This window comes from Budorcas taxicolor, chromosome 8, assembly GCF_023091745.1.
Source record: "Budorcas taxicolor isolate Tak-1 chromosome 8, Takin1.1, whole genome shotgun sequence".
Taxonomy (NCBI): Eukaryota; Metazoa; Chordata; class Mammalia; order Artiodactyla; family Bovidae; genus Budorcas; species Budorcas taxicolor.
Genome location: NC_068917.1, coordinates 49671178 through 49692596, shown reverse-complemented (window position 1 = coordinate 49692596; position 21419 = coordinate 49671178). Strand labels below are relative to the sequence as shown.

General features: G+C 40.6%; 1 protein-coding gene across 1 annotated transcript in view; it reads left to right on the top strand.

Annotated features, from left to right (window-relative positions):
* The window catches only part of TRPM3 (transient receptor potential cation channel subfamily M member 3), a 937530-nt gene extending 922890 nt beyond the window's left edge, over window positions 1–14640 (top strand). The window contains exons 25-26 of the mRNA XM_052644496.1: window positions 933–1065; window positions 13191–14640. Coding sequence (XP_052500456.1) covers window positions 933–1065; window positions 13191–14640 — 1583 coding nt within the window. The remainder of the gene's footprint in view (window positions 1–932; window positions 1066–13190) is intronic.
* The last annotated feature ends 6779 nt before the right edge of the window (window positions 14641–21419 follow it).

The window sequence follows — 21419 nt, the reverse complement described above, 5'->3', positions numbered from 1 at the left end:
AAGGTTCAGATTTCTCGTGGGCTCTTTCTACCACTGTTATCAGTTACTAATTTGTTTACTTGCTATAAACAGAACACCAGATAAACAATAATACAAATATGTAAGGTTTTACTTTACTCACCCAACAAAAAGTGAAAAGGTAAATAGCCCAGAGCTCAATAATGACTCACTAAAGTGAAAGACCCCACACCTATTTTTAGACTCAGCTATTCCCTGTCACACTGTCTTGACTCAATAGCGAAATAGCTGCTGTACTTCCAGTCATCACATGTTCACGTTCAAGGCATAAAGAAGTATGAAGATGAAAAAAGGTAGAATCAACCACATACCTGTAGTTTATCAGGAAACCAAAATCTCTTTCCAATACCTTTGAAAGAAAAAGGCGGTGTAGGTGGGGTGGGGATTGAAATGTCAACCCTTTCCTGCAGCAGAGGTTTTTTTTTTGTACCTTGAGCCAAACTGTGTTTCTTGGTTGCTGCTAACTTCAAGGAATGCTGGAAATATTTGGCTTTCCAGTCTCAGTAGTTGGAAGAGGGAGGGGAAATTGGGTTACAAAGGGCTTTTAGTAAGGCAAATGAACAATGTGTGTCTGCCACACTCCTCAGTCCAGGAGTTTTTAATAAACCTTTTTCTACATAGCTTCCCTTTCCTTTATTTAGCTACATTGTTATCCTTACAACATATATTATTCTAACCAGTCTCTGCAGTAAACCAGGTATACTTAGGTGAGATTCAGAGGTCCATAATGAATCTAACACCCAGAAAGAGGACAATGCCACAAGTCAGCTGACCAGGTTTGGATTTAGTTTGAGTATCAGTGAAGAATCGAGGCACCATTCCCTAACCTGATTTGAGTTCGGAATGTCGTTAGGCCCACAGATCAGGCTCGTTGCTTTTACTTCTCTGCCTCATATCGCTCATCTTTTCCACAGAGCTCTTCATAACTGATGATGAGCTCAAGAAAGTACATGATTTTGAGGAGCAGTGCATAGAGGAATATTTCAGAGAAAAGGATGATCGATTCAACTCGTCCAATGATGAGAGGATACGGGTGACTTCAGAAAGGTGTGTTCTCTGGGCGCATGTCTCCTGGGATGTTTTATTCCATGGCATGCCTTATCAATTGGTTTTGTTTACAGGACCACAAAGGAAACAGAGATCCCTCCCCCCCCCCTTTTTGCTTATTTTTATTGTACAAGAAATCATTGAGCTTATGAGAGAACAGAACATTGTCTGAAATGTCTATAGATCAAAATCCCAGACTTGTAAGTCCTAGATTTCTCCAGCAGGCAGTAGAAGTCGCCCTTCTTGGACACTCGAGATTGTTGAGTCCAGGACAGGGCAAGAGTTGTTGGCTCAGACCAGAAATTGGAAAGTTCAGACCTAGACACAAACCAAGAGAGGCCCAGCCCAACTCAAGGCTCTCATCAAGTTTGTGTTTCATGTAGATCACTGAGCATCTTCTCCAAAGGTCAAGATGGTCCTCAGGCCTGGCTTATATGGGTGCTCAATGCCTTCTGAATAAACAACAGCAAGAGACTTGTGAATTAGAATAATTGTTGAGGGTGTTTTTTTTTTCAATTATTTTTTTTTCTTTCAATTCGTATAGAACAAGGTAAAAGCAAAGAAATAAAAGCATATTTTTTTCTACTTACTTATTATACAGTTTTAGATCTCACTGACCAAATAGGTTTATAGACCAGCAGGGCTGTGAGAAAAAAATCTCAAAATAAAGAGAAGAGAAGAGAATACTTTAAATTTAATAAATCTAAATTTATGCAAATAAATTTACATTTTTCTGATTTTCCTCATTTTGCTGTAGTCGAATACAAACTTCATTCCAGGCTGGCATATTCTAGCATTTGGGGCACTGCTTTTCTGAAGAACACCCCAAGTATTACAAAACATTAGTGCAACTTTAAATTTTAAGCACTTGCAATATAAAGATGGCAGAAGTTACTTATAAATAGTGAGGAAAAGGATGATGCATTGATGACACCGGTTGATATATGACTCAGACTTTTAAGATTTGAGTCAGTCACGTCTAGTTTTCATGAAATGACATTTTGTCTGCTTAGCCACTTCATACATTTTCTCTAATGGCTCTGCAGAAAAGACACAAATAGCATTTTTCTATCCCTGGCCCATCATTTATTTAAGGAATGCAGTCTGGATAAGTGGTTATATACACACATGCCATTTAGTGATTGTATCCATAGGTACTGGCCAATATTAATGAAATTTAAAGCCGTGCACAGATTTTATACACATCTGTCATTACAAACTAGAACATTTTATGATGATATGATGTGAAGCAATTTTCTAGCAAACAGAGGAAGAAGCTGCAAATCTGAAGACCTCTCTCATGCTAAGGCCTTGAAAAAGTTATTTATTAATGGACATATTAGCCATGTAGTTCCCATAAAATGGTGCCATGTGGACACATTGTCCGTTACTCAGGCATATTTGCAAAGCACGTGTCCAGGACCCTTTGCAATGGCTTTTTGGATTCAGAAAACTGCAGACCTGGGAGGAAAGAAAGGTAGAGGGAGGAATATCAAGGTGCAAAGAAGTCCTTGTCTCTCTGGGGAACTAGCATGAGAAGTGCAGACACCAGGGCGTGCAAACTGTGGCCTGTCTCAAAGCCCCTTTGAATGGGAACATGGAGCTAGAGCACCTCCACCTGAGGCTCTCACCCCACATTTACAGATGCTTCCAGAGACTTCTTCCCCAAGGCCCTCTTCCTCTCTGGGGAGTTACTGAGCCCCACCCTTCAGGAAGGTGACCAAGATGAACAATTCCCAGAAATCAGGACAGAGTGCAGGGCAGCCCTCCCTGCGACCTAGGCGTTAGCTGACCTTCTGGAGTAACGGGGCCCAGAGGGCCAGGGTGATTTCACAGCTAAGCCCAGGAGCCGGAGAAGTGACTCTAAGCCCAGGCCTCATTCTGCTTCTGTAGCTTCTGTCTGTGTTTATTTGAAGTTCTGCTTTAGGTGGTGATGGTAGTAGTTTTGCATCTGCAAAGGTACCAAAAGTAATGTCTTTAAACACTAGAATTATACTCAGTACAATAGAAGCACCATGAGGGGCATCAGGGAACAGAGATCAACCAAGGGAGGGAGGGGATCCACATTACCCATTTCACTCATTCTCCAGGACATGTCCTTTCTAAGTGGCAGGTGAAATCGGCTGTCCTGTTCGACATGAGCTAGCTGGCTAGCTAGGTGAATAGATAGATGGGTAGAGAGATGATAGGTAAGTATCCATAAACTCACATGTGAATACATATGTTAAATTTATGTAAGTTAACTATTCACATTTTATACTATATATTTTATAATTTTCTCCTCTTATTAGATAACCTCAATACAGAGATTTGAAATCAGAAAACTTGAGAGCTGGTTCTTTGCTTTGTTTCTTCCCTTGCTACTACCTTTAAAATTCAATTAATTTATTCAAGTTTTATTTGCATGAATCTCTTTAGAAATAAAAGTGTACTTCTAAAATTGTCTATTTAAATGGATCATTATTAAATTATATTTTTGTCACCAAATAGTATGTATAGGAAGGACCCAATACAATATTCAGGAGATCATTAACACCTTGGAGGAACTGATTCTGAGAAACCCTTGTCTTTGCCATTTTTATATAGTAACGACCATGATGTATCTAAAGCAATACAGTTCCAAAATACAGTGAGCTAATTGATCGTAACCAATGCTGTTACTTATTTGGGACAATATCTAGCTAGTAATAATTATATTAAAATAACCAAAATTTTAAGCCGTTAAGCAACATTGGTAACTACCTTCTTTTTTTTTTTAATATAAATGTATTTATTTTAATTGGAGGCTAATTACTTTACAATATTGTATTGGTTTTGCCATACATCAACATGAATCTGCCACAGGTATACACGTGTTCCCCATCCTGAACCCCCTTCCTACCTCCCTCCCTGTACTATCCCTCTGGGTCGTCCCAGTGCACCAGCCCCAAGCATCCAGTATCATGCATCGAACCTGGACTGGCGATTCGTTTCTTATATGATATTATACATGTTTCAATGCCATTCTCCCAAATCATCCCACCCTCTCCCTCTCCCACAGAGTCCAAAAGACTGTTTTATACATCTGTGTCTCTTTTGCTGACTCGCATACAGGGTTATCATTACCATCTTTCTAAATTCCATATATATGTGTTAGTATACTGTATTGGTGTTTTTCTTTCTGGCTTACTTCACTCTGTAACTACCTTCTTTTCTGAGGATGTTTTTACCCTGGCTTACAATAACCAATCCTTGGAGTTTGTGCCATCAAATTCTGTGCTCATCATCCTTTAACTAGTGGATTCTGTTTCAATACATGCATAGTGGGGCTTTGACTGTGTACCAGGCAATAAGGCAGAGCTCTGTCCTCAAAAAGCACAGTCTCACTGAGTTCTAGTGTACACCCAAGGCAGGAACAGCCAGAAACATCTAACTCACAGATGTCAAACATTAGAAAGCCTTAAAATCATCTGGAAAGCTTGTTACAAGACAGGTTTCTGGGCATCCACCTACATCCTTGGTTTCTGATTCACCGAGTCTATGGTGGGGCCTGAGAACTTGCATTTCCCAGTAATGCTGATGGTAATACTGCTAGTCCTGAACCACACTTTGGGGAACACTAATGGAATATAATGCACAAGCTTAAAGTCCCAAGTAGGATAGGACAGTGCAGAATTATTCACTGTGGAACATACATCAATAAAATTCAGTACCTTACATTTGGAACAGTTCTGGAGGTCATTAGTACAGATTGTGTGTGTGTGTGAAAGTCACTCATTCATGTCCGACTTTTTACGACCACATGGACTATACAGTCCATGGAATTCTCCAGGCCAGAATGCTAGAGTGGGTAGTCTTTGCCTTCTCCAAGGGATCTTCCCAACCCAAGGATCAAACCCAGGTCTCCCATATTGCAGGAGGATTCTTTACCAGCTGAACCAGAAGGGAAGCCCAAGAACAGACTGCTTGTACCCAAAGCAGTGTTTCTCCTACACATCTGACCAGCAGCAATTTAACAAGCATGTGCTGAGCAGGGCCTGGGGTTGGAGTGGGGATAGAAGGACTTTGCTTTGAAAGAATGTATGATCCAGTTACACTCAGCCTCTATTTGAGCACCTTCTGAAGGGGGAGAAGCTGCCTTAGATACCAGCCTCATGAATACAGAAAAAATTACATTCTACTCTCTCTGAAAGAATGTTTCACATATGGTAATATCACCATCATCTCCCATTTGCTTTATCTTTTCTAAACTAAATGTCCCCAAATCCTTTAACCACTTAGCATGTGTACAGCAGATCTTCCACTACCCTGCCCACTTTCTCAATATGCACTTTGAATTTTCAACATCACCCTTTAAATGTGGTATCTAAATGGAACCTAATTCTGTGTTAGAGTTAGAGCCTAGACTCAATGCCTTTATTCATTCACTTACTGTTTTTGATCATCTACTATGCTGCTGCTGCTGCTGCTAAGTTGCTTCAGTCGGGTCTGTGTGACCCCATAGACAGCAGCCCACCAGGCTCCCCTGTCCCTGGGATTCTCCAGGCAAGAACCCTGGAGAGGTTTGCCATTTCCTTCTCCAATGCATGAAAGTGAAAAGTGAAAGTGAAGTCACTGAGTCGTGTCCAACTCTCAGCAACCCCATGGACTGCAGCCTTCCAGGCTCTTCCGTCCATGGGATTTTCCAGGCAAGAGTAGTGGAGTGGGGAGCCATTGCCTTCTCCGGATCATCTACTATATGCTAACCTAATGCTTACAGAGTGCAATAGGAAAAGAACATGTAACAAGGGAAAGGTGAAAGTGAAGTAGCTCAGTCGTGTCCGACTCTTTGTGACCCCATGGACTGTGGCCTACCAGGCTCCTCTGTCCATGAGATTTTCCAGGCAATAGTCCTGGAGTGGATTGCCATTTCCTTCTCCAGGGGATCTTCTCGACCCAGGGATTGAAGCCAGGTCTCCTTCATTGTAGACAGATGCTTTACCATCTAAGCCACCAGGGAAGTCCCTTCTGTAACAAGAGAAAAAACATAGTAAAATGGAAAGATTTTAATACTAATTCTGCAGTAACTAGCTGTGTGACCTTGAACAAGTTACTTAACTCCTCTGAACCTATGTCCCAATCAGTAAAATGGGGACATACCTGTGGTATAAATACCTAACTAAAATTTTTAAAGTTATTGAGATAACATACATGAGATATTATGTTTTAACTGGTAGTTATTATTTTTGGATCTACACATTTTATTTGCTATGGGATTGCATTACCATCATAGCAGCCAAGTCATATCTTTGGTTCAGAGTGAGCCTACAATTAATTAAAACCAAGCCTTTTTCACATGAGATATTTCAAATATCTTCCAACTTCTTTGGAAATGTTTGTTTCTAACCTAAAATCAAGACTTAGCATTCATTGCTATGAAATTTGTCTTTAATTCCACTTACATTTCTCCAGTCAACCTAGTGTATCAACCCATTTACTAAAATCACAATGTACTTTCTGAAAAATATTGTGCATCTATGTTTCTTTGTTAGTCTAGATTATCAAAAGAGAGACAAGATTAATATTGAACCTCCTGTTAATTAATCCTGTCTCTTTAAAGTACCCAAAAGATAGCATCAGCTTAATTACTTACGACTAAGCTGTTCTATGGGCTTCCCAGATGGCTCAGTGGTAAAGAGTCCACCTGCCAATGCAGGAGACTCAGGACACACAGGTTCAATCCCTAGGTTGGGGAGATCCCCTGGAGAAGGAAATGGCAATCTGTTCCAGTATTCTTCCTGGGAAATCCCATGGACAGAGGATCCTGGTGGGCTACAGTCCATGGGGTTGCAAAGAGTCGTACACGACTTAGTGACTAAACAACAACAAGCCATTCTATAATGCTGCCTAGAATTGATGTCACACTCCCATAATTCATAGAATCAGGAATGTTGAGTACTGAGAAAACATTTCCTATCTGCAGTCTCCTGGCATTTCTTTTTATTTCCCTTTGGCTCTTAAGGGTCACCTAGATTTTCTGGTGATCACAGATGAAAGTTCTTTTCTGGTCCCTTTAACTCATTTAAAGCAGGTTTTGCAAACTGGTCACTCGTGGGCAACACCTGCCCACAGAGGGCTGTTGTGTTGAGCTGACAGTGATTGTTAAAATTCACTCTGAAAGCCTTTGGCCTGGACATGCTCTCTTCTGCCACAGAACCTTCCACTGTCTCTTATGCTTTGCCTGCTTCATGTACTTCGTTGATCTGCCCTCCCATAGGGATTTGGTCCTCAGACCCCTAACTTACAGCTTCTAGTTTACCCTCACCATCACCCTAGCTGTTGGGCTCCACTTTTCAGAAGTTTCAGTTTGAATTTTCTCCTTGACAATAACAATTTAGGCAAACTGAAATATACATCATTCCTTGTTATCATCTTTTAATCTAACATTATCTTTCCCAAACCAATAGGCTCTATAGCCCCGTTTTTCCACTTTACCTAGATCCAAAAAGTATTAGACAATGACTATTAATAGTATTTTCCGGTTACAATGTTTCATAACAAAGAGAGAATAATTTACAATATATGAAATTTATAAATAATCCCCAAATAGTGTAAGTCATAAAAGAGGAGCTTCAGTCACTTGTCACTGTATCTTTTTTTAAAGCTGATCTTTGCTATCTCCACTGATAGATCCAAGTTTAACTTTTCTCCCCTCTTTTGGTCCCAGAGTTAATTAGAAGGATAAGTGGCCCAAAGGGAAGGGTCCTTGTCGTCATTTAGTCACTAAGTCATGTCTGACTCTTGGCAACCCCATGGACTATGGCCTGCCAGGCTCCGCTGTCCATGGGATTCTCCAGGCAGGGATACTAGAGTGGGTTGCCATTTCCTTCTCCAAGGGATCTTCCAGACCCAGGAATCAAACCCAGGTCTCCTGCATTGCAGGCAGATTCTTTATCTAGTGAGCTATGAGGAAAGCCCGTAGGAAAGGGGTAGGTGACCCTAAAGTTCACAAATTAAGTTTCAGTCTATGGATAAGCAAGAGTTCACTTTAGCTGCTCTGCATCATTGTCTTTGATCTGAAAACCTGTATCAGTATACCCCTTGCCCCCAGAAGAGCCCCCACAACTGGGCTCATGTGATCTGAAGTTGTCTCTGCTCTTCATCCTACACCCATCCAACTGCTAGCACTCCAGGGAATATTTGAAATTTAGAACAGGCATGACCAGCCAGTTGTCTTTTTCCTTTTATCATATTTCCTTTAATTACATTTTGAGGTTATCAGAAAAAAAAGAATTTTCTAGAAGGTAAACACACACAATACAATAATCCTTCAGTTCAGTTCAGTCGCTCAGTCGTGTCCGACTCTTTGCGACCCCATGAATTACAGCACGCCAGGTCTCCCTGTCCATCACCAACTCCCAGAGTTCACTCAGACTCACGTCCATCGAGTCGGTGATGCCACCCAGCCATCTCATCCTCTGTCATTCCCTTCTCCTCCTGCCCCCAATCCCTCCCAGCATCAGAGTCTTTTCCAATGAGTCAACTCTTCACATGAGGTGGCCAAAGTACTGGAGTTTCAGCTTTAGCATCATTCCTTCCAAAGAACACACAGAACTGATCTCCTTTAGAATGAACTGGTTGGATCTCCTTGCAGTCCAAGGGACTCTCAAGAGTCTTCTCCAACACCACAGTTCAAAAGCATCAGTTCTTTGACGCTCAGCTTTCTTCACAGTCCAACTCTCACATCCATACATGACTACTGGAAAAACCATAGCCTTGACTAGATGGACCTTAGTTGGCAAAGTAATGTCTCTGCTTTTGAATATGCTATCTAGGTTGGTCATAACTTTTCTTCCAAGGAGTAAGCGTGGATTTCATGGCTGCAGTCACCATCTGCAGTGATTTTGGAGCCCCCAAAAATAGTCTGACACTGTTTCTACTGTTTCCCCATCTATTTCCCATGAAGTGATGGGACCAGATGCCATGATCTTCGTTTTCTGAATGTTGAGCTTTAAGCCTACTTTTTCACTCTCCTCTTTCACTTTCATCAAGAAGCTTTTTAGTTCCTCTTCACTTTCTGCCATAAGCGTGGTGTCATCTGCATATCTGAGGTTATTGATATTTCTCCCGGCGATCTTGATTCCAGCTTGTGCTTCTTCCAGCCCAGCATTTCTCATGATGTACTCTGCATATAAGTTAAATAAGCAGGCTGATAATATACAGCCTTGATGTACTCCTTTTTCTATTTGGACTCAAATTCAGACTTAAATTGAAGAAAGTAGGAAAACCACTAGACCATTCAGGTATGACCTAAATCAAATCCCTTATGATTATACAGTGAAAGTGAGAAATAGATTTAAGGGACTAGATCTGATAGAGTGCCTGATGAACTATGGACGGAGGTTCATGACATTGTACAGGAGAACAGGGATCAAGTCCATCCCCATGGAAAAGAAATGTAAAAAAGCAAAAGGCTGTCTGAGGAGGCCTTACAAATAGCTGTGAAAAGAAGAGAAGTGAAAAGCAAAGGAGAAAAGGGAAGATATAAGCATCTGAATGCAGAGTTCCAAAGAATAAAAAGAAGAGATAAGAAAGCCTTCCTCAGCGATCAATGCAAAGAAATAGAGAAAAACAACAGAATGGGAAAGACTAGAGATCTCTTCAAGAAAATTAGAAATACCAAGGGAAAGTTTGATGCAAAGATGTGCTCGATAAAGGACAGAAATGGTATGGACCTAACAGAAGCAGAAGATATTAAGAAGAGGTGGCAAGAATACAGTAATCCTTAACATATTGCATATTGAAGTTGAAATTTTCTGTGCTGCCAGAATCTTCTTTTGAATGCCCTTTTCCTTATCACTTTGGCTGTTAGAGGCTGGTTGTCTTACGACCTGGATTTCTTTTTATAACCAGCCTATTGAGTCCCCTTTGATGGGCTTCTGGCTGTTGCTTTCTTGGCCTCCTGGGAACAAGAACCACCTCATACCTTTGCAGGTTTCTGTTGGGTGCCTATTGTGATTGTCTCTTGAGTTATTCTGAAATAAGTCACATAAGATCTGGAAATTTGAAAGAAGGAAAGAAAAATAAAGTGTTCCTCCCATACAACATCTTTCTTTCCAAATTCCTTTTTCTTTTCTAACTTAGTCACTGCCATATGTATCTTCTTGAGGATTCCTTTTGATCCATAAAATCTTATCATTCTTATCTCCATATGATCTCCTGTTATTTGACCAGAGTCAGCTCCTGGAAACTACCCCTATAAGCCAAAACTTTTGATTTGTTTCTCATACCTATTTACATCTGTAACACATGCCCATTGACAAATTAACTTTTCGAGAATTCTTTTTAAAGATTAAGGGAAGAACTCTATGTATGGAACAAGCGTATGTAAGTTTGAGTCTAGGAACTTTCATATTTTTTATAACTCCTACATTAAACCCCTATCACTTATATCAGTGACCTAACTGACGTACAGTCAAGTGGTTAAACACATCCAGGATTCTGAAAGAAAACAGATCAAACAGTCCTTTTTTTTTTTTTTAATTCAAGTCTTACATTCCAAACCACCTCAGAGCCCACAGGACAGTTAAGATTTGGTGAAGAACAGCTCCTTGACCTTGTTCTAGAATGCTTTTCTCCACTAGCTCTACCCCCTGGAGCCATGCTTCTTTATCTTTGCTCTTGAGGCTCCCACTGTGCACCTCCTTGCTTTCCTGGAGGACCCCCTTCTTCCTTGTACCTCCTTTCTTCCTCCCATTCCTTTGGATCCTTAGTGTCTGGGTTCTGTTTATTCCCCACAACCAAGTCCTTACTCTTTCATTGCCTCTTGGTGCCTTAGCTCAGCCTTTCACCAGCTAGTTTTCTCTGCAGTGTTGGATTCTGGAACTAAAGTGAGGTAGGGTGCGCAGGGGGGTCCCCACAGTGCAGGGAGATATCGTCCCATGCTCAAACCAATAACCACATGCAGTTATACTCAGAGAACATCTTTATCTCTTTCCCTACCAACCCTGTATACACCAGACTCCAAGAAAGGACAGGAGAGGGAGGAAGAAAATTATCCTGCCTTTTGTAACTCTGCCAACACTAGAAAGCTAGGTGGACTCAATACCTAAGTATCCCAAACAAAAATCCTCATTTTACAGAAATGTACCATCTGTCCCACTCCTGCATTTAATGAAGCAGTATTTTTATCTACTTACCAAAAGCGTATTCCATTGCAAAAACAAACTGTAATACTTGCAAACTCCATAGGATAGATGATGAAAAAGTCAATTGTAAGTCTCTAAGACACACAAAATTATTATTGTAAGTAATTTGTTTCTTGGCCTACATGTATACCACAAAACAAGTGAAATAGGAAAAAGTTGAATTTTCTTTCTGAATCATCTGTGCTAGCTGGATGAGTAGCATTGGGTTTGCCAGATACAGAATTGCTCAGTGTACAAGTCTTTTGGAAATATACCTGAGCATTGTGGCAGAGTGTGCCAAGACCCTAGAGGTGCCAAACTGGCTATGGAGCAGCAGAAAGGAGCAAAAAGAAAAAAAAAAAAGTCTCTGAAGCAGGGCTCTTGAGAGCAGTCCGGAGACTTAGACTGATGAAGGGAAACTGAGAGATAAAAGAGCAGAGTGAGTTGTGGGGGTGCGGGCGAGGCTGTTGCAAAGGTAAGAGAATCACATATTCCCACTCTGGCCAGCAGAAGAAGTAGGCTTTTATACGTGTGTGTGTGTGTGTGTGTGTTTTAAACCTATAGGTCCCTCAGAGAGAGAAACCACATGCCTCTTATATCTCCTTCTGGCATTGAAATATATATTCTTCACTGATAGAGGTGCTGCTATTGTTAACACACCACCACCACCGTCACAACAATTGGCGGGACCTAGCTCTAATTCCTATCATCTTTTGTAAAGCATGCAGCCATGTTCCTTTTAAGGGTCAATGGTCAAGTAATTTGCTGTGCATATTGGAAGAATTGGGAAAGTATCTTTATCCTCTCAAAAAAAGTTGTGAATAGATCTTATTTAGATTCTCCAAGATTTGCCTTTTGACATTTAAAAGTGAAAGTTTAAGCTCAAACCAAAACTTGGCTTTGGTTTGTCCTTTCCAAGTTAATTTGAACAAGTGAAAAATATGGCACAATTTTATTTTAAATATGTGGTCTCTGTCTTTATAAGTAAATGGCCTAGCAACCCATTAAACAATTGAAATCAAGTTTGTCACAATGATTTGTTCAGTGAGCCTTTCTTGACATCTGGCAGGTATTGGGCTGGCAACATGGAAATGCAAAGAGGAATATGAGACAGATCACACCCTTAAGAATGGGGACTATAGAAATAACTGGGATAGAAAGCACCTGGATCAGCTACCTGGAAAGACAGAGAGAGGCGTAGGATGATTTATTGATAGCCACTCTAGAGTTTACCACAAATTATGTAATCTTGGCTAAATTTCTTGATATTTGTTTATCCTTTATTAATGAAAGGATTGGGTTAAATAAGGTCAACCCCAGGTGACTCAGTAACAGGACCATATCAGTTCCTTTGGAGGCACTACTTTCTAAAAGGATTGTTGTGAATAAGAACAATAACAAAAGATTATTATGTATATGCAAAATAAACATAATCCCAGTCCATAAAATACAAATTTTACATGTACACTACGGTAAGAATAGCTACATTCTACAATTCTACTGCAAAACTGGATAAAGTCATCCAAATTTTTTCATCTCATTTTGCTGGTGACTGTTAAGCCAACATCCTAGTCCTTATTTAGGTCACTGAACCCTGCCCCAAGCCACAGTGAAGCCAGGAGGGTAGGAAAGAGTGGGACTTTGGCCCCGCTCCACTTCAAGACCTCCTTGCCTTAATGTTTAGTTGTTGGGACTGAGTTTCCCTGAGGGAAGGGGGATTAGTAGCCAGAAACTGCTGGATTCAATCAACTCTCAAGCCTTTTCTAGCTTAGAAAGATTGGAGTTCTGTGATTCCCAGTGACAGGGTCACAGCCGTCCTCTCCTTTCCACCCCTTCTCACTACCCACACCCCCTCAGTTCCCCCCAGTGGGACAGTGATGGCGCCAAGTTGGGGCACAGTTCTAAGCCCCTCTGTCCCTGCTCCACAGCCTCCTGCAGAGAAACTACCCAGAGTGACTCTGGTTCTCTCTTCCCGCCCAGGGTGGAGAATATGTCCATGCGGCTGGAGGAAGTCAACGAGCGGGAGCACTGCATGAAGGCCTCGCTCCAGACCGTGGACATCCGGCTGGCGCAGCTCGAGGACCTCATCGGGCGCATGGCCACAGCCCTGGAGCGCCTGACGGGTCTAGAGCGGGCTGAGTCCAACAAAATCCGCTCGCGGACCTCCTCGGACTGCACAGATGCAGCCTACATTGTCCGCCAGAGCAGCTTCAACAGCCAGGAGGGGAACACCTTCAAGCTCCAAGAGAGTATAGACCCTGCAGGTGAGGAGACCTTGTCCCCAACTTCTCCAACCTTAATGCCCCGTATGCGAAGCCATTCTTTCTATTCAGTCAATATGAAAGACAAAGGTGGGATAGAAAAGTTGGAGAGTCTTTTTAAAGAAAGGTCCCTGAGCCTACACCGAGCTACTAGTTCCCACTCTGTAGCAAAAGAATCCAAAGCTCCTGCAGCCCCTGCAAACACCTTGGCCATTGTTCCCGACTCCAGAAGACCATCTTCATGTATAGACATCTATGTCTCTGCCATGGATGAGCTCCACTGTGATATAGACCCACTGGACAATCCCATGAACATCCTTGGGCTGGGAGAACCAAGCTTTTCAGCTCCAGTACCTTCCGCAGCTCCTTCAAGTAGTGCCTACGCGACTCTTGCACCCACAGACAGACTGCCAAGCCGGAGCATTGATTTTGAGGACATCACCTCCATGGACACTAGGTCTTTTTCTTCAGACTATACCCACATCCCAGAATGCCAAAACCCATGGGACACTGACCCTCCAATGTACCACACCATTGAGCGTTCCAAAAGTAGCCGCTACCTAGCCACCACCCCATTTCTTCTAGAAGAAGCCTCCGTTGTGAAATCACATAGCTTTATGTTTTCTCCTTCGAGGAGCTGTTATGCCAACTTTGGGGTGCCCATGAAAACAGCAGAATATACGAGTATTACAGACTGTATTGACACGAGATGTGTCAATGCTCCTCAAGTGATTGCTGACAGAACCACCTTCCTGGGAGGTCTTGGAGGGAAAGTGGAGGAATCGTGCTGCCACCCCGAGCGGGAGGCAGAACTGAGTCACCCCAGCTCTGACGGTGAGGAGAATGAGGCCAAGGGCCGGAGAGCCACCATCACAATGCCCCCCCAGGAGGGTGATAATTCAGACAGAACCCTGTCCAACAACATCGCAGTTCCCAAGATAGAGCGCGCCAACAGCTACTCAGCAGAGGAGCCAAGCACACCATATGCCCACACCAGGAAGAGCTTCTCCATCAGTGACAAACTCGACAGGCAGCGGAACACAGCAAGCCTGAGAAATCCCTTCCAGAGGAGTAAGTCCTCCAAGCCAGAAGGCCGAGGGGACAGTCTGTCCATGAGGAGACTCTCCAGAATGTCTGCTTTTCACAGCTTTGAAAGCAAGCACAACTAAACCTTCTAAGAAGCTTTGCAGGAGGCTCAAGAATCCAGCCCTCGAATTCTCCCTGAAATTCACCTGTTCCTGTTTCTTGAAACTCACCTGCTTTATTCTTAGCTGAGCGAAACAAGTCATTCCTTGGGAGTTGTTAACTAAAATGTGATCAAGAAAACATTTGATCTGGCCCAGTGCAAAACACAGGGGATTTAAGTCATGTTCACACTTGATGGGTAGGGAGGGGAAAGAGGGAAAAGAAGGGTTGAGATGAATGTGTAGAACTAGTCGTTTCAGAAAGCCATGAGCTCTGGGAATGAATGGGGCATCAAGCATGCTCCATGCCAGGAGGCATCTTTCCATTTCTGACCATTATCAAGAGTTTTAGGATGCAGGGCTAAATTGCAAAATAAAATAAAGTAGCCAGCATACAAATGAGATATTCTAAACTTCAATTCTGTTTTCTTTTCACATTGGCTCCATCACTGGTGACTGATGAAGAGCATCCTTTTTATTCAGTATAAGCCGGCAGCAAGCAGTTCTACCTAACGTCCCACATCCTTCTCATGCCAACACTTCTGTAATTGATCATTATAAAGAAAAAACAAGGTAACAGTCATAGTTCACCTGTCTCTTATATATTCATTTCTGGTGCCACAACTTTTATCTCTTTTGAAGAAAATAAAGGGAAAAGAAATGCCTTTTTGTATTGCAATCAAAATGAAAGAAGAATTGATGTTAAAACCAATTGTCAAGTGGTTTATTATATACAGTGGGCATTCAAGTATAGTCAAGTAAGCTCAGGATGAATGTAATTAAATAATTTTATATTTTTTAATTTATTTTATATCTCACCTTTCATCAATGAAGCCACTCACTGAATATATAATAGTGAACTTTAAAAAAAAAAAATAGGCAGAACTCACCTAAAACTGCCGTATGAGATACTGCTATATTCTCACCATCTATGTTATGTGTGATCCTGCTGTGTGACCATCATCATGTGTATGAATCCACCATGTCTTCTGAACCTCCAGGATGTAACTGCCAATTTTCCACACCACCTGTCACATGACCATTTTGTATATGAATATCTGGTTACATGTGGATATTTTCATACCTAGAGTTTTGCCATTTAATCTGAGCTCAGCATAAATTTAATTGGAGTTTTTCAAGGGCTGGTATCTTTTGTATGGAAATGTTCCAAAGCACTTTTTAGGGAAGTTTCAAAACCATAAATAACCTTAGAATTGACTGAGAGTTTGGTATCAACCCAAGCCATCAGTAGCAGGCGTACCATGAGTATTTTTCTTATACACAGAGCTATAAAAAAGATGGGATAGACTAAAATAGAAAGCAAATAAACATATAAAGAGTCCTGTGGTATATGCTGCTTGTATGCATTTACACAGAGAGACATGTTAATATATAGTTTATAAACAGACATATAGAGCTTTCTTAAAAGGCTTGGACTTTTCTATCATCTTGAGATATAACCAGGATTTTTTAATATCCAAGGAGTTCCATGGAAAGAGTTAATTATATTAAATTTTGACATGTTGAAATTATAAATTTTTAAAATCCCTATGACCTTAGCTTTTCCTTGTACAAAACTAGAGTTGCCAACATGACTCACTGCCTTCCCTCTGCCTCTTTTTTCTGCGGAAGCACTTGCTATCATGACATCTCATTTAGTCTGGTTTCTCCTGCACAAAGAGATTATTTCAAGCACAATCAGAATAGATGTACGGTTCTAAACCAGATAGTATTAAGGACTCTCAAATATAGGCATATGCTTCTAGATCAGAATCTGGATTTAAAGTGGCATAAAGAAATCTTTATCAACTCTTTGGATTCCTATTTGGATTACTGATTTTAAGAATAAAAATCTTTAAGGAAAAAGACTTAATACTTCCTGGTTATTTTGTTTTGCTATAGTTTTGAATTCCAGATTTCTCATTTTGTGAAATCAAGTGAATACATGGACAAAATCTCTAGCCTTTAAATATTTAAAACAAAAACCAAAATCTTCTGAACAAGCTCTTCAGGTATAGAGACAATGATGTTGCTGCATATAAAGAATTAAACAATTCCATCTTCACTCCTTGGATTTAAGTGGGCAAGAAACAAGTCACCGGAGTCCCTCATATATAATTGCTCTAGAAACAATTATATTTTTACTGGCCATTTCCCCCTCAATAAACATCCATTTGGTCTAAGAATAGATTAGTTGCCCTAAAACTTCCTTGAGTCATGAATCTCCTTGAGAATCTAATGAAAGCTCTCGGCTCACCTCCCAGAAAAAAAAAAAAAAAAGTATGTACATGTGAAGTTGCAATATAACCTTAAAGGGTTCATGTACCCCTGGTTCCATATTGATTGATAATGAGGAAGAGGAACCATGTTCATTCATAATCAATGCAGCTGTAATAGGCACTTTACATTTCAAGACCATTTCTCTGTGATTCTCAGGAAGGCCAAGTCTCAGCACCAGAGTTTAAACCCAGATTTTGTTACTTTTGTTCCTTAGATTAGCTTTTGCTAGTTTGATGTATTTACATCCTAAACACTTTGATGATTTTAAATATGGAGCATACTTAACGAAGCCAGAGGCTTCTCTAAATCTGTGGAGGCATCTAAGAAGGAGGTGAAAATATTATTCTTTGTTCACAGAGCAGGATATCACAGCACCTCCAGGGCCTCATTCTGGACCAGATTGAAAATAAGGGAAAGAAATTATGAGCATGAGTGTTTCCATTCATTGTGATTTCTGGAGAGAACCAAACCTAGGAAATAAAGTATTTAACAGCCTTGACCTTGTGACTACCTGGCCCTTTGGTTGTGCATGAAAATGAAGTTCTTAAATCTTTTGTGAAGTGTGTGAAATATATAAGCCAAATTTAAGTGACTTTAAACACAACCTGGATAACTTTCATGAGCCATTTCTTCCCTGTGCATTTACATGTGTGTTATGTTTCCATCCATTTCTTTCCATTTCTGGGTGTTCTGCACACCAGTGTGGCATTGATTCTGTGGCCTTGTACTGTCAGCTTGTGTCCAGACCATTTATTCCGCCATGTCCCTGATCGAGGGGATATTAATTACCTTCTCTGTGAATTTAGCAGCCCATGAGCAGCAAGTTATTGAGGAATATAAATAAAGTCATAGAGCACTCAAGGAAGTAATAGCTTTGGTTTAATCATATGCTACTAAGGTGCCAATTTTTATATACTACTATATGTAATGATTTGTTCTGAATTGCTCAGTCCTTTTGAAAAAAAATGTAAGGATGTTTAATGAAAATTACCTTGGGAATTCCTGATTAATCAACAAACTTTATATTTATACTTAGAAACTCTCTCTTGGGTAGATTTGAATGAAGCTGGAAAGCTTGGCTATAATTGGCAGGGCTAGTTTATTTCTCCAGCCAGAAGGTGTATTAGGGGTCAGAATGCAGCACTTTACAGAACTGGATTTTGTTTTTAAGTCTAAGCTTCCAGGTCTAGGATATTATGTAGCACTTTGAAAGTTCCCCCTTTAAAAAAAAAAAAAAAATATATATATATATATATATATATATCAGAATTATCAAATAAGAAAAATGTACTTGTAAGAAACACAAAATGTGTTTCTTCTGAATGTTTCAAATGTATTCTAAAAGATGGTTTCTATAGATAATATTGTGGTAGATAACTGGATAGTACATTTTTTCCACTTTCTAAGGCTATACAGTCTAATCTTTCTGAATGTTCGGGCTGTTTAACTTCTGTAATTATATATTATCCAGTCATCAATCATGCTATATCTATAGGCTCTAGTGTTCAATGTGTGTGGGGCAATGCTGTATTATAAAACACATGTAAACGTATATGTAACCGTATTTAACTCAGCATAGTTGTAGCATGTGGTTGTATTAATGAACGTTACAGGATAACTTTATAATCATTTACAAATCTGTAACATTCAATAAAGAAGCACATGTTGCAAGGATTAATGATGTTCCCAACTCCATGTTATTTAGCATCCTCGTGAAATGGGTACTTTTGTTCCTGATCTGCTTTATGTTTTTCACATTCCCATAGACCATTGTAAAATATTTGTATGAGCTGATGTGCATCCTCTGACCAGCCCTGCAAGCTGTGGTAGGCAAGTTGTGATTTTGTGAAAGATGAACTGGCATGTTATGCAAAAACTATATGACAAATTGAAAAGAATATCTTAAGCTCCAGTTGAATAAGCTGTTTGTTTACATCTGCTAACCCAATGTGGAGGCAGTGTACAGTATTTTATAAGTATGTTCATGTAGTAACACTAATATGTTTGTTTCTAGATAAAGTGATGCTAGCGTGTAGGTGGTTTTATACTTGCTCTAAATACTGCATTATAGCTCACTATTCTTTAACAATATTAATGTGACTTAAATGAAGTAATCCCTCTCCAAATCCAGTCTTAATTTTTGTGGCGACAGATGCATGCACTGCTTTATGCATTTATTTTGACTTTTTAAAGGCACTTAATGTTTTACTATTGCCTGCTGTGATACTTAAACCAGTTAGGAACTCACTCAAATTGTTGGGCTTCTTACACTGTTTGGGGATTATGTCCAATTTAAAAAAATTAAAAACAAAAAAGTAACCAAGGATTTTTTACTATTTTTTTAAGCTCTGAACAAATAATATGGAATAAAGTATTAACTGCAGGGCATATAGCTATGTAACCTGGAGATAGCTAGCCAACCCCACTTGGGTTTACCAAGGTCTGGTGTTGGTGCATCTGTGATATATGAAGGACATATTTCTGAGTCTTTAGGGCCATTGGGTGCAAGTTGCTAAACCAGAGATGAGAGTGAGGAGTCCATTCAAGACAGTGTAGAAACCCACGTATCAGTATGGATGAATCCAGTGGACAACATGTGACCACTCTCCTACCTTGGGGCTTTTCTCGCATTGTGTGTGAGCCTGGCCTGGGGGAGGGTGAGAGATGGGTGACTGCGTGTCTCACTGAGCACGGGATGACTCTGAAGAGTGTGCCCTTCAAGGAAGTCACCATTTCATTGTTAAAAGCCATTCAACATCTGAACAAGGGAGGATCAAATTTGCATAGTCTTATAAATGATAGCTCCTCAAAGAATAGAGAGAACTTTTCTGTCAGCCTGCACTGGCCTAGGCTTTCTTTTTACCTGTCAAACAGTCTCTTTCTCAGATTGGAGTCAATCAAAGGAGCAGTTGGTTCTGATTTTAAGGAAAACAGGATTTTTTTTTTTTTTTTTTTTTGTAATTCATTTGAGAAGTTGGTTGCTTTACCTTTTCTCTGATGAATTCCTTGCACTGATCACTGTTAATGAAAACAAGACATGACCATTTCTACATGTGTCTAAGAGGAATTCAGTGGCCAAGTAATCCAGGTGGCAGTAAGAGTGAGGTTAATTTTCCCTTCCCTAACTGACCTCCTCTCCCAGCCCCATTAAACCTTCAAGCCATTGCCTGTTTACACAAAGTTTGTGTGCTGGGAAGTGAAAAGAACACGTATGGCTAGAAGGCCATAGGTTTTCTGAAGAGTGTCAGTGCCAACCTTGACCTAGGCCTTCCTCTGGAGCTGGGGAGCTGCTGAGGGCTGGGGGATGCAGAGAGAGGTTCAGCCTTGGGCCTGGATACACAGCCTTCTTCACCCCCTTAACTTTCTTCCTTGCTCTTGGCCCAGCACAAGGTTTTTTGTTTTGTTTTGTTTTGTTTTCTGCCAGACCAGTTGACTTTATCTCCTATCACCTCCATACCCTCTGGACCCTGGCAGAGGAAACTGAACCAGCGGCTGCAAGCCTTCAGACTTTGTCCAGCCCTCATCTTCCCAGTGACTTAGCTTCCTCCCTGCAACTTCATCCCGTGCTCCTAATTTCACTGGTGTTTGCATCAACCTCATGAATTCTTTGCCTGTCTGAATCCCAAAAGAATCAGTCACATCTTTACCCCAGCTTATCACATATCATCAGCAGCAGCCGTCTGCCTCTAGACTATGGGGCTGCAAACACAAATACGTGAAGGGGCTGGATCCAGAACACAAATGTGTCAGTTGGGCTGGGAAAAACAACAGGAAGAAGTAGGGTTTATAGGGCTTGAGAGAGCACGTGTCTGCTACAAAGACATTCACATTCAGATTTGCAAACATTGTGCTAGCCAAACGTGTCTGCCAGCAGCTTTCAAACCTGGGGGCAATAGTTTGGGACCTCTGAGTCAGAGCCAACCAGGACCATGTTTCTGATTCCAACTTAGTGAATACATAAACAAAATACACTGAAAATGGAGGTGGGAGAGAAAGGAACTCACCCTATTCAGGGTTCTTTCTGTTCTCCCAAATGACATGTGCATGTATATTTGCTAGCTGCATCATTCTGGACCTAAATGTGGGATCTTTGTGAGGGAGATTCAGAAGAAGAGTACCATAGCATTGTATCAAGGCTTATCTGCTTCCTGTCACTACAGTGTCTGACCTGAGTTTATATTGCTTCTCCTGCTGTTCAGAACAGTCCATGCAGTACACTGTACTCATTGCTGTTCCATAACACAGAACTTAGACTCTCATTTGTAAACGTTCTAACCATAGTTTATAATGGGGAAAGTTATTCAAATATCATTTTTAAATGAATTCCTATAAATAAAATAATTTTGCAATTGGGTTTCTTAAATATATATACATCTTTTCCTTCTTTGTGTATAGACAGTGGTTTGCATATCTATCAACATTATAAATATATATAAATCCTTAGAGGAATTTTTCTTTTTTAAAGGTCTATTATTGGATTCACA